The 13,996-nt window shown below is 33.6% G+C and overlaps 2 protein-coding genes across 2 annotated transcripts in view; one reads left to right on the plus strand and one right to left on the minus strand.

Annotated features, from left to right (window-relative positions):
• LOC129229839 (AP-4 complex subunit beta-1-like) overlaps nt 1-13,996 on the plus strand; it is a 151,105-nt gene that overhangs the window by 102,140 nt on the left and 34,969 nt on the right. The window lies entirely within an intron of this gene.
• Nucleotides 1-13,996, minus strand: part of LOC129229864 (uncharacterized) — a 116,665-nt gene that overhangs the window by 79,353 nt on the left and 23,316 nt on the right. The window contains exon 2 of the mRNA XM_054864243.1: nt 11,946-12,033. Within this exon, the coding sequence (XP_054720218.1) occupies nt 11,946-12,033 (88 nt within the window). The remainder of the gene's footprint in view (nt 1-11,945; nt 12,034-13,996) is intronic.

Here is a 13,996-nt window from a genome sequence, read left to right on the forward strand (position 1 = left end):
TTCATTGCAGAAGCCTCACTATAGTTTTAGAAGCATTATTTCTTACACCCACCCCAAATGAGCACATACACCATTTTTCAAATTCTTAACTGAATTTAAGAAAAAGTGACGTTTTTGATGTTTGTCATTTATTTTTTAACACATCATTAATTTTCTAAATTGTGCAAAGAGCATTCAAAAGTTCATTTAAATCATTTAAACCAGTAGATCCCGCAACCTAAGTGCGATCGCCTCCGAAGGAACGATTTGACTTCTCGGGAGGGGGGGGGGGCGATACATTCGTGAGGGTGATAGAGGGGCAGTAAGTATTTTAAAAACTAGATAATAGCAATAAAAAAAGTCAGCGAAAATTGAAATTAAAAACTTTTGTTAAAGAGTAAAGAGGAAGAATGTCAAATCAAAAATGAAACAAATTAAAGTTCACACGCTTCCTCCTTTCACCTTTTGTTTGAACCCTATTCCATCATTCATTGCAAGGTTTATGAAGTATTATTATTTTTTTAGTGTTAGTATTTTTAATTCCCTCAGTTTCCAAATCAAAAAAGAAAATATTTTCATAAAAAATGTGCTTCTAGTTCTGATAAGTATGTCAATGATTCAATGATCTTAAATAAATACATGTATTTCTCTTCAAATACCCATGAGTTCTTTTGGAAAAGAAAGAAAAGAAAAAAAAAACCTTTTATTATTGATCCATTTTTAAGTTTAAGAGTGATTGTATTGAATCACTTTACCATCTACATTTTATTTCAAATTCAAAATATGCATTTATGTTTTCAAATTAATAGCATCATGTTTTTTTTTCCAAAAAATAAGGGGGGGGGGTGAGGCGAAAGGTGTCTGTAAATCTCTAGAGGGAGGAAACGGGCTCAAAAATGTTGGGAACCACCGGTTTTAAATTGAAATTACTTTTAACTACGCATGAATAACTTGCTTCAATCAATTTGGTACAGTTTCTAAAATGAATACAAATGTGTAGACCAAGAAATTCAGCTGCACATAAAAGTACAACGACTCAATCAAAACAAAAGAAGCAGCTGATATTTAACCAACATATGAGTATGTATTTTTCATTTCACATGCCTCAAAACAAATGCCACTGCCATACGACGTTCATCAAAGACGGAAATCTCATGCAGGCGATTAAATAATACTCGGATGAGTTTTTTCATTCATTCTTTTTTGTAACGCTGAATGGCAACGCCCCGGGCTCAAAAAAATCAACGCTAAAATAGGCAATTAACATCTGCCGCTCGATCTATTTGCGAATCAAAAAAAGATGAATTAGATAAAGGGTTACGCGGAACGACCAAGCTTACGTTAATTGCATACTTCCTTATTGATATACTACGATGAACTTATTTTGCTCAGGATTCAGACGGTTACGGAACAATTAGAAAAACACGCATTCTTTGCTTCACTTAAGGTTACATTTCACAGCAACGAAAGAATGAACCTGTGTTGCAAACTCCAACTTGTGTTTAAGTCATTTATCAATGATCAATACCCACCTGTCTAATCTTTTCTGCATGAAATAATGTCATATTTCTGAAATAGTTTATAGCCTCTTTGTAGAAACTCCGATTTTCCTCTCATTACATAGGCATATGCACCTGATCAGAAGAGCAAATTTCGTCTTTGATTCCAATGGAATAAATACTAGTCCAGTCATATTGGACATTAAAATCGCAAAACACGATGAAGTTCTGATTTTTTAATATGTTGTTTGGGTCAGTTAGGGTAGTGTACATTTAAATTTGCAGTTTTCAAAAACTGCGAAATTTTCGGACTTTTTCTAGTTTTTCCTTTGTAACTCTTAAATTATCCAACTTTTGATACTAAATGTGAATAACAGTTTAAAAGCACTTTAAATTTTGAACAATTTAAGCTCAAGTGGGGTTTTTTTACGACCAATAGTTTAGGCGATATCCTGCTTCAAAAAGTGGCCATTTTTGGCGAAAAAATGAAAAAATTATGCTTCGATCACATTCCACGCCAAATCCCACTTTAATCGAAAAAAACCTGTATGTACTGTTACAGTGCATTTAATTCGCTTTCATTTAAGCCAAAAATGAAGTTTGTAGATGAAATAATTCTTTTACAATCGCAAAACAAACAAATAATCGGGAAATTCGGTTTTTGAAGATATGAGAAAAAACAATTTTCAATGCAATATGAAAGATCCTATTCTAAAAAAAAAGGGGGCAAAGAATGATATAATAAGACTCTAGTGCCTGTTTATATATGTATGTGTGCTGGAAAAACACGGCGGTTATGAAAAACTAAATAGGCCAATAGTTGACAGTCCTATGCAGGTAACGCAAACATTCCTTCCCCTACTTATCTATGCCTTTCACATTGATGAATTTTCGGCCGTAATTCGTTTTTCGACTGGAAAGTTATCTACCGAGTTTGGTTTTGAATAGATAATATTTTTGAATAAAAGACTTTCCGCACAAAACACTTTCCATTAGAATAAGAGAGATGTGGACAAAAGAAAAAAACAGTATGATTTCAAAAGGGTGTAACTATTAACATGTAAGTTTAATCATTAAAACCTATCTTAAAAATTAACTACACTTAATATCTTGATTGTATGTTGTCTTTGATGGGTACGATCGTACTCCAGAACTGGAAAAAAGAAGAATATGTCGATTTTTTTTCATTTTACCATTTATCTTTTTTTTTAAATTTTTGTCGGTTATAATGGCAAAGATGTTGTGTGCAGTCTTTTCAAACGGCAGATTGCACAAAGCTGAGCAGCTAATATCAGTTCTGCAACAACAGCATACTCCCATATATTCCGTCTTGCACTAAAATGAGAAAAATCTGAAAAAGACGGGTGATGCTGGATCGTTTAATGTAGTGATTGGTGACGAACCAATATCAAAATTTATGTTGGTCTTCGAACAACTCCGCTCTGAGGCGTCCTTCTCCTCTGCCAACCATTTGTTCACTTGTCGGTACCTGCGATATGAATGGAATGAAGCTACTCTTTTGGTTGAAGACTAACAAAGTCGGTTCACAGTTGCATTACATGCTGCTTTGAGAAACAGATGGAACTGAATACTGTCGCAGAATATCGGGGGATGCCTCATTTCCATACAGAGCAACCAGCTCCATCTCTACAGCTTCGGCTAAAGCTTTGGGACTCACTTCAGGAAGGAAAGCTATGGTGGCCTGGTCAACCTTATAAAAGTTCGTTTGAACAACATCGCGCACTTTTGCTTTTCTTAGCCAGACAGGGGATGATGTGGTATCACATCCACTAATTGCCTAAAGAAAAAGTACGCATCTAAGAGTTATTTCATTTTTCCTCGGTTGAAAAAAAAGCATAAAACTGAATACAAATTAACTGGACTTTGGCACTTTTCTGAAAAGAAATATTTTGAATGTTTGAGACAAAAACAGCAAAAAAAGGTAGATCCACATCCTCTTCATCGTCGATTACGATCTGTTGAGATGTACTTTATTCAATGGCGGTTCAGTTTCTCTAGTTGTTTTTATCTTCTATGCCCTCAAGTCTAAACCTAGGGCGCAACTTATCATTGAGGAATCATCATACCGAATACCGGTATTTCGAGCAATTTTGCAATTTCGTAATTCCGGTATTTGCTGAGGAAAATACCGGTATTTTCGGTATTAGCTGAAAATAATAAATAGTTTCAATTAAAGAATTTTTAAAAACTTTTCAAATATCTACTTGTATTTAAAAAGTACATTTCTTTTCCTGTGATACGAAACTAAAATCAATCTAGTGATGTAAAAATTTAGCCTCAAAAGCACGAAATAATAGAATATCATTAAATAAAAGTAATGGAAAGATTGCAAAATGATGTTTTCATTACTAGATGGGTGAGATGAATCGCATTTTCGTGCGCTTTGTCTCTATTTTTTCCAATTCCTTGATCACTTACTTTCAATTTTGAGAAAGTTAAATTTGAGTGTAATTTTGAATGCATTTATCCTATGAACAATTTATTCCAACCATTGAATGCATAGATATTTTGTGATTTCTTTTTTAACTATTTGTCTCAACTGTACTAAATTTTGATTTAAAAAAATATTGTTAGGATAACAAATGGTAGTTTGTTGTCCTGTCTCGCTATTTGGTTTTATACCGAGCAAGATAATACTTAGAAGTCATATAGTACCTTGAAAACTTTCATAGAAGTAAAGCATAATAAATTGAAACATATTTTGAGACTAGAAAATGGCCCATCAAGGTATGATGGGTGAAAATTGCTTCTACATTTAAACGAAGCAATTGCCTGTTTGGTGATGTTAGTTTAAATGCGAACCCTAACTACGGTGAATCAACCCTAAACTCCAGTAGATTAACCCTTAACTCCAGTAGATTAACACTAAACGCCAATAGATAGAGTTCATTGTGGACCACTTTTTCGTTTCTTCATCCTCCTAAAATTACAGTTTTATCAGTAAAACAGTTAAGTGACCAGATCCAGTTCAGCGTTGCCACAATAAAAGCTTTCCCGGCATTTTAAACATTACCAAAACATATAATCAAATTTTCATGCCGCGGGGAGAGTTTCATTGTTGACGACGTCAGGAGCGTTACTCGATCATTGGCTGTTATATATATAAGGATACTTACATAATTATAACTGTAAAGAATTTAGAAAAGAAAGTGAAAACGAATAAGAAAAACTCACAAGATCTAATTTAGTCAAACTTATCGTAAATTTCAAACCAAAGGGCAAATAAAAAGTAAACATAAACCTCTTCTGCTCAAAAGAAAATTGTGTTAACATTGGAAAAGTATCCTTTCTTGGAAAGAAATTAAAATCAGCTATAAATTAAAAAAATATAGTAACACAATACAAAAGAAACACACACACAAAAGTGTTTATCGAAAAATAACACGCAACAAATTGAAATATTTGAAGATAAAGAACTTCTAGACAAATTAAAAGAGGTGTACCGCGCATTGTTAACAGTACCACTGACCTGCGTAAATACGGAAAGATAATTTTCCACTGCAGGAAAGTTGAGCACTAAAATGAGTATCAGGCTTAGAGACAATTCCATAGATGCAATATGTTTTTTTTTCTTTGACTTTTTATAGACCTTTGAATATTGACCCCATAAGAAGAAATTTAAAAATGTTAAATCACACGATCTAGGGTGCCAATTCTGATGACCGAAATGAGAGAGTACGCGACTAGGAAATGCCTTGTGCAGTAATTGAAATGTTTCACTCTCTCTAGCTGTATGGTACAATAACACCCCATTTTTACTAACCCTAAACTCTCAACTGTCAAATTGTTCTTTTTTCATGGCTGCCAACAATTTATGGAAAAAATGGTGGCAAATTCAAATCTTGCGTTAATTTTGGGACACCCTTTATTTGATCACAATACTTTTCATAAATAACACAATTTTTGTACAAAATTATGAAATGTGGCAACGAAAAAATATGTTTTCAAGCTTTTTTTTTTTTTTTTTGAGAAATCTCAAATACCGGTATTCCGGTATCACGTTTTAAAAATACCGAATACCGGTATTGAATTTTCGGTCCTGTATTGCATTCCCTACTTGTAGTATAGTAGAATTTCGATCTCAGCATTGGCATTGTAAATGCATATTAACAAGTTTACAAAAGTTAAAGAGCCTTATTTCTCTTATCCCAAAATCGGTTTCATGACAATGACCAATAAGAGAAACAAGCAAAAAGTTAAAAGCAACAAGTTAAACAAGCAAAAAGTTTCGTCCTCAAACTTGGCAAGAAAACTATTTTAATAGTTTATAACAACTGTTTCAAAGCAAAGCATTGCTCCTTTAACAACAATTTTTAGAGTTTATTTCACTCAAAAACGAATTAAAACTCTCTCTCTAAATTTGTCGAAAATTACGCTGCAGAAAATTTCAACTGTCATGAATTTTCAACAAAATATTTACAATATTTATTTTTTTTTACGTGTGCGAGAAGAAGAGCATAAACTTAAGAAAAATGCAGTTTAAAAGTGGATTAAAGAAAAGTTTGATAAAATTTCCAAATTGAAGAAGTGAAGAAAAAATATAAAATAAGTACAACTTTACTGCTATATTATCTAACAAACATTTAATTTAAATTCAACAAAAATTTAAAACTCTAGAAAATACCTTTCACTTCTTAAACGTTTCCAAAAATAAATAAATAAATAAATAAATAAATAAATTACCAATATTATAAAGACAGAGGGCGGATTTTTGTGTGTTTATATGTTCGAGGTAATCTCCGGAACCATTGCAACTATTTGAAATATTCTTTCACTATGAGAAAGGTGCATTCTTACTGAGTGACATAGGCTATAAATTAAGCATATATGTATTTATACTATTTTTTTAAACCAATAGTTTGTCTTCGCTACCAGTTTATGTTTCGTACTGATTTATAGTCATATACGTAAACACAAGCGCTGATGGTCTTACACTTGCATTGATAAAATGTACTACGGATGTTCGATGAGCCACTGTTTATATATAGAAGCCGTGGATTCAAAGCAAACTAAAAGATTAAAACAACATTGAGAGAGGTGAAGGTGTCATCTTCGCATTTGCCCCCCCCCCCCCCCCCGGTGACTCTTACCAAACTATTCCTGTGGTTTCCTTGATAAACGCGTGCAGATATACTTTAAGTCTGTTTAAAGTCGTCTTCTTTTAGGGACTCTGTACGATCTCTGTATCTTAAGAATACTTTTAAGAGCCCATATTCATTTTATTAAAATTAAAGGTGGTATTTCAATCATTTTCGTTGCGAAACTTTAATTTGTTTTATGTATGCAATGGAACTGAACCCCAAGCAAAATCAATATGGACTAACATGATTTACCGTATTATTCTTACTGGATCAGCAGCAGGTCAGTCAAGAATATTTCTCGAAATCCCATGGTCCTTGCTCATTTCCATTTCTAATTTAATTACAATTTAAAATGAAAATTTCTTATGCTATCACCATCATCAATAGTGACGGTTATACGTACGATGTTATATATAGGAAGATTATATTGTTCACGGGGAGATAAAGGTTGGTCTCTCTTGATTAGGAAATGAAATGAATCAATTTTTCAAAACCTCATAAAAATGAAACAAAAAGTGTATGTACTAGTATACCATGATAACATGTATACCATGATATTTTAAAACAAAAAAAATCTGCAGAATGTTTATTTAAGACATATTTTTTTTCAACCCGAACAAGTACGGGACGGGCCCCTAGTAAACTAATAAAGAAGAAGGAATAAAGTAAAAGATTTACCACATCAAAAACCGTTTGCGTGAATAAACTCGTTCCTTTTTCTTATGCACGAAATTATTTGAATTTAATATGGTAATTTGTACGTCAATGTTGAGGTTCAATGAATGAACGACTTTTTCCCCCTTCTTTTCTTTCAAATCTTTAAATAGAAAACAAAAAATAGAGTTAGATTTTAAAATATTTTCGAATTTTTGGCGCAAAACGTTTATTTTAGCATCTTGTTTTTTCGATAAAATAGTTAGAATTTTGCTCGCAGAATGTAGATATTGATGTTAAAGTTCTGAGTTTGGCAGAAAATGACTTAAAATGATCAAATTAAAAATTCCCACTATGCCAATGTTCTACGACAAAATTTTATCCGAAACAATTCCGTCAGTTCGATTATGAGTTATGGAGGTCTAAATTTCCCCGTAGGCAGAACAACTACTTAAAACTGCACTAAAATGTACTTAAATATGAAATACAAGGCAGCAAAGGTTTTTCAATTGAAATAAGTCTTTTGTCACATTGGTGAATGACGGAAGAATTAAATGCAAAATATTTGTTCGAATCAAAAACTTTTTTCAGAAATCATTTTGAGAATAGACAGACAGGGTTGACAAATCATGCAAACCCACGTTTTCTCACCTTAAAAGGTTTACTTTCGATTTTTTAATTCTGAGTGACCATTGAAACCATTCATTTATTTCTGCGTATTTAATTTCTAGACTTCTCGAACTTGGTTTGATTTAAAAATGCGTATTCTACACTCCTGTTTGTGAAAATTGCAACACCATGAAGGAAGCATCATAGTTGAATGAAATTTAATACACAGTTGAGTGGTAATGGCACAAATAAATGATTACATTTTCAAACCAAACAAACAATAAAAAGAGATATAAATTAGTATTTTGTGTGGCCACCACGCGCCGCAATAAGAGCTGCTACACGACTCGGCATGGAGTAAAACAAAGTTTAAATATCTGATTGCGGAAGAGTACTTCATATTGTTTGTATGCGCAACCAAAGTTCGTCTGTTGAAACAACAGGACGAGGAGCACGAGCGAGACGCCGCCTAACGAAATCCCACACATGTTCAATCGCTGACATATCCGGGGAATATGCCGGCCAAGGAAGAAGCTGTACCTGCTGCGAATCAAGTTAGGATTTGACAGTCCTGGCGATATGTGGACGGGCAATATCCTGCTGGAATACAGCCCCTGGCAATCCTTGCAGGAAAGGAATAGCTTGGGACTGTAAAACTTCGTTTATGTATTGTGTACTGTTCAAATTGCCCACAATTCGTAGCAATTGTGATCGTCCATGATATGCTATGCCACCCTAGACCATAACTCCGGGTGCTCGTCTACTGTGGAGTTTGATAATGCACTCCGGAATGTGCCGTTCACCGGTATAGCGCCTGACACGAATTCGGCCATCATGGTGTCGCAAATTGAAGCGAGATTCGTCAGAAAAGACGACCTGCTGCCAATTAGCACGCCAGCTCCTATGAACAATGGCCAGGTGGCGACGGTTTTGCGTAAGGGAAATCCTGTATAAAGGAATCCTTGTGCACAGCCCATGCTGCTGCAGACGTCTCCGAATTGATGAAGCACACAATGAAACACCTGTAGCTGTTGACCACTGTGCTGCCAATTGTCTAGAAGAAGCTGTGCGGTCCGTCAACGCCATACGCACCAGTTGTCTGTCATCGCGAGCTGACGTCACATTTCTGGGTCCACTCCCAGATTTCCGAGCTATCCGACCCTCGTCCGTCCACTGCTTCCAAACATGCATGATTGTGCTGCTGCTACGCTGCACACGAGCGGCTACTGCACGATAAGACAATCCAGTTTCACGAAGATCGACGATTCTGTCCCGTTCAAACTCCGAAATTTGCTCAAATTTCGCTTTCTTTCGTCGAAGAGGCATAGTAAAAATTCAGTTAACGTTTACTCTAGCATATAACCACCGCTAATCATACACGCCTCGCTACAGCCATCTATTTATATTCGGTTCGATTCGTTCAGAGGGAGCTGCTCAGCACATGCATGCGCTACCGGTCTGCAATTCTAATCATTTGCATATCATGCTCTACTTTACATTTCCTGCAATTTTTAGCTCACTCGCGTAAGTCCTTCGTGGTGTTGCAATTTTTACAAACAGGAGTGTAAAAATCCCGCAGAGTTTTAAATCGCAGTGATTACTTTCTATAGATAAATGGATTAGAACTACAAAAGAAGATAAATAATCTGCATTATCTGTGAACTTCAGAAGCATTGACCGTACCTTATAATTATGAGATTTATAACAAAATCAGTTGAAAAATAATACTAGTTAATTTTATAAGGCGCTTGTGGATTGATATTTTTCCTAATACATTTCTGCTGGCTTTGAAAATAAATTATTCATATTTTGTTATTCTACCTCAAACTTTTTTCTACTGGAGTGACATTATTTTGATCCAACAAGGTATTAAAAGCAATTATGTACTTTCCTTTATGAATTTCCATGAAAAGAAAATGGTTTTAATAGATCTTTAAAGCATAATTTTCTAAGTTATTAGCTTCGAGTAAAACGAAAATACTTCCTTTAATATTCTCTACGAACATTTTTCTTATCGGGTAAACGAGTTCAGCAGTAAAAATAAATTTGGCGGCAAAGATATAGATACGCATATTTTCGACTTGATTTCAAACAAAAAATAAATAAATAAATAAAATAAATAAATAAATAAATAAAATTTAACAAAATAAAATAATTTTTATTTATCAAACTTTTTGAAATCTACTTTTATACTGTAGTTTCGAAAGTTTAAGAATATGCCATTTCTTTCTTCAAAACATTTTTAAATATAAAATTTCTCTTGTAAGTTTTATCTTCTAAAAAAAAAGGTGTTTAAACGTACGTTAAGATGGCAAGCATACTTAATCACAAAAATACTTCATGCAAATTATATAAGCCTTTTTAAAAATATTCAATCACATTTCTGCTGCCATTATAAATATTCCGAATTTTATTAAATTTAATCAACTTAATATTTCCGATCAAATTATTAAAATTATTGGGTAGAGCGAAATTAATGGTTACGAATATCATTTTATATCAGTGACACATAATCACACTTATCTGCACCGTACCAAAAAGATTACGATACTCATCGAATGGGGATTAACTCTTAATGATCCGATATTTATATACCATGCCAGGACGATTGAAGTGCCCTCAAGCGATCTTTCTGCATTTCCAAGCAACCCTCAACTTCCTGCCTGAAGGCAAAAGTCTACCTGTCTACCCGATGGGAAATTGTCCCCATCTCATGCATTAAAAACCCATAAAACGCCGAACAAAAGCAAAACCATGTGTCATAGAAGCCGGCCCCACCCCGTTCGAATATATCTTCAGCATCTCTGAATTGGCCCCCACCCACCTCTTCTGCAGCCTAATAGGCCTGTCCCTCATAAAATTGCAGGAATTTCAAGAACAGCATAAACAGTTGACCATCTTTCATTAATCGCTTGTGATGCGATGATTATAAGCTATGCGAGGTAATGGTCCAAGGCTCATAATGACAAGTGGGCCGGGGGCCTTAGATGTCGCAGCACAGACGAAGAAGACACTCTTCACTGTGGGATTTTGCTTTATATATGGGAGGAATTGCATATTTGGGGGAGGACCACACTCCCAGGGTGCCCAGGCATTCAGCGTAGTCCCAATTAACTTTCATGAAGCGAAAGGGCTCGAGGCTTTAACATCGGAAAAGAGTCAGAGCAATTAAGTGTAGATGTGATTGTGTGACAGGGTTTCGAACAGACTCTCCTCCCCCGCACATTGCTGGCTTCATTTTCCAACTCATTTTACACTTCGCACACCGAAACGCTTTTTGACACTTTTAAGCACCCTCGCAGAAAAACGTAGAATTTTCGAATGAAACTAGTTGTTGGTATTTTACCGAAAGTAGTGCATGACACCTGTTAAGATTTTGTTTTTTAAAGTTCACCGAAAATCTAGCATACTTTTACTACACATTTACGATTACATTTCTGGTAGTTTTTTTTGTTTTTCTGTATTTTTATTTTTATTTTCATCGGTCACTATATATTTTTCTTCCAAACTGAAATGACTTTCGATTAAATTAATCCGTTTTCTTTCTATTCATCGTGCATCAAATTTCTGCGTGTTTCTTTCCTGACAAAATATTTGTAAACTAAGCAATACAAATGAATCATTTCATTAATCTTAGCAATACAAATGAATTTGATCATTAAAAAAAAAAAAAAAAGGTGCAGATTAAATATGATTTTATAAAAACAAAGAATTTTTTGTCCGTTACTGCCGTGGCAGGTAAAGGACAGTAACTGCAATTTTTTTTTATGTTTTGCATTTTCTTTCATTTTTATCATCTATTGTAAGTTAGCTTTACGGTACGAACTTTCCATTTGGATTCCACTGAATCCAGAACGCGTTTCTTCAAATATCTCGAAGACTCATTTCTGAAGACACTACCATTCACCTGCCCCTTACCCTTACTTTCCAAGTTTTTATTTTTCAACATTTATTTCATTATTTTTTTATTTTCCCCCTTTTTTTTTTAGACGAACAAGTGCTTACTCAAAAGAGATGTAATATGGAACTGAGATGGTGATGAAAACAACTAGCTCAATTTTTATTATAGCTCCATTTTATTGCATTAAAGAACATTTCTTACCCACTGAAGAACTTCTCTTGCCATCTGAAGAATTTCTCCCATACACTGAAAGACTTTTCTTGTATGTTGAGGAACTTCTGTTTAAACTCTGAAAAAAGCATAAAAAGCTAAAAACATAACACTAAAACTTCACAATCAGTAAGAATGGCAGTCACGTGTTTCGGGGGGGGGGGGGTTCCATAGTGTAATATATCGTATCATTATTTTATCGTATCAGTATTTGTGATGTTTGATTTGAACTTCTTGTTTGGCAACACCAACACTAAGTCAGTTAAGCTTCCGTTCTTATAAATAAAAGTTTGCTCTTTTTAATCTTGTGTTCGTTAGTGTTCTATTCATGAAGTAATTTTCAGATAGAGTATTCTATTGTACGCAGTATTGCAATATCATTCCACAAGTTATTATACATAGAACTCTTTTTCGTGGCAGAAAAAAATAGTGATAAAATAATAATAATAAAATAAAGTAATAATAATGGAAGAAATGATTTGCGCAATTTTAAATTGGTATAATATTTGTAACTCATTACGTAAAGGAAAACATTTTATTTGTAAGTATTGTAAATATTGGTTCTCTCATTAAATACTTTCAAGGGACCACAAAAAATTGAAAAGTTATTGAAATAGAGGTACTGCGTTAAGTAGAACTTTATGAAACAGAAAAGCGTCTTTTATATAGTGTGCTGAAATTGGGTTTTTGTAAAGATAAGTGGGATGCTTTTACACATAAAACAAGTAATATTCCGTAATATGTTGTACAACTGCAACATTTTAAATTTATGCATACACCCAAACCTGTTTTTATTCGGTGAAAAGGGCCTGCATAAAAAAAGTCTCACGAAGAAAATAACCCAAAAACTGTCGAAATAACTAGGAATTGCTTCTTTGAACGAAATCAAAATAAACCAAGTAATAATAATTTCGCCTAATAATCGAACAAAATTTCCCGAATAAGGAAATTTTGGGGAGGTTACAGAAACCTCCCATCGGAGTATACCTGTCGTCATTTGAAAATACTACCTCGCACTCGTTTTATAAATAATTTCGCTAATTGAGTTCCAATCTGATTGAAATTTTTATGTAAAATATATAAAAATATCTCGTATAAATTTAATCTCGTATAAATTTAAAAATAAAATAAAATAAAATAAAAAGACCGCACAGAAATAGGTTTGAGTGTATTTTCAGGAAATACGTAATTTCTAGAACTGCCACCCTGTGGACACTACGCAAGTACTATATTTCCACTTTGATTTACAACACTATTCAATTGTTGACTTCCTTTGAATAAAAATTACAAAAATAAATATCATGTAGGAATAATTGAGATTACTAAGAATAAAAACTCACTCTAGCCGAAATCTGCAAAATACTCATTGGAAAATTGATGAAAACAATTGAATAATAAAAAAATAATAAATAAATAAACAAATCTCACGAAAAAAATGATCAAATGCGAAAACATTCGAGGAAGATTGAATTAAAATTCAAATTTTATCTAACTTGAACTGTCTTTTTGAAGCTAAGCAACCTAACACTATTTTTTTAAAGTTTTCACGACTAAGAATAGAATCATTTTTCACTTACATTTGTAGAAAGAAACATAATAATGCAACAATATTTGACATTTTCCAAAAAGTATTTTTCATTCAAAAATATCAAAAGCACTTTTTTTAAATAAAAGTTACATGTTGAATTTTAACTCTCTTTTCTAACCATGCATTTTGAACCTCTCCTTCCATTTTGGAATTGAGCATTTCCGCTGATTTTTCAAAACTCGGCACCATAGTTGTTACACCCCCTCCCCACACCTGGGTACACGACCGCCCTGTATATAATTTGCATTTCAAGCTTGTGGCACCATATTGGATCATTTCACTTTGAATGCCTGAAATATAATTTAAAACGTTGCAATTTTAAAATACTTTTCTGTTGGTTCAATTATGTTTTAAGGAGAATGATAACAAAATATTTGTAAATGTTATCTTTGAATATAATTTCATTCCTCTCTTCTACACTTGCTGATATATCTTCTAACTTACCCTGTTACGT

The sequence above is a fragment of the Uloborus diversus genome, chromosome 1 (assembly GCF_026930045.1).
Source record: "Uloborus diversus isolate 005 chromosome 1, Udiv.v.3.1, whole genome shotgun sequence".
NCBI classification, from domain to species: Eukaryota; Metazoa; Arthropoda; class Arachnida; order Araneae; family Uloboridae; genus Uloborus; species Uloborus diversus.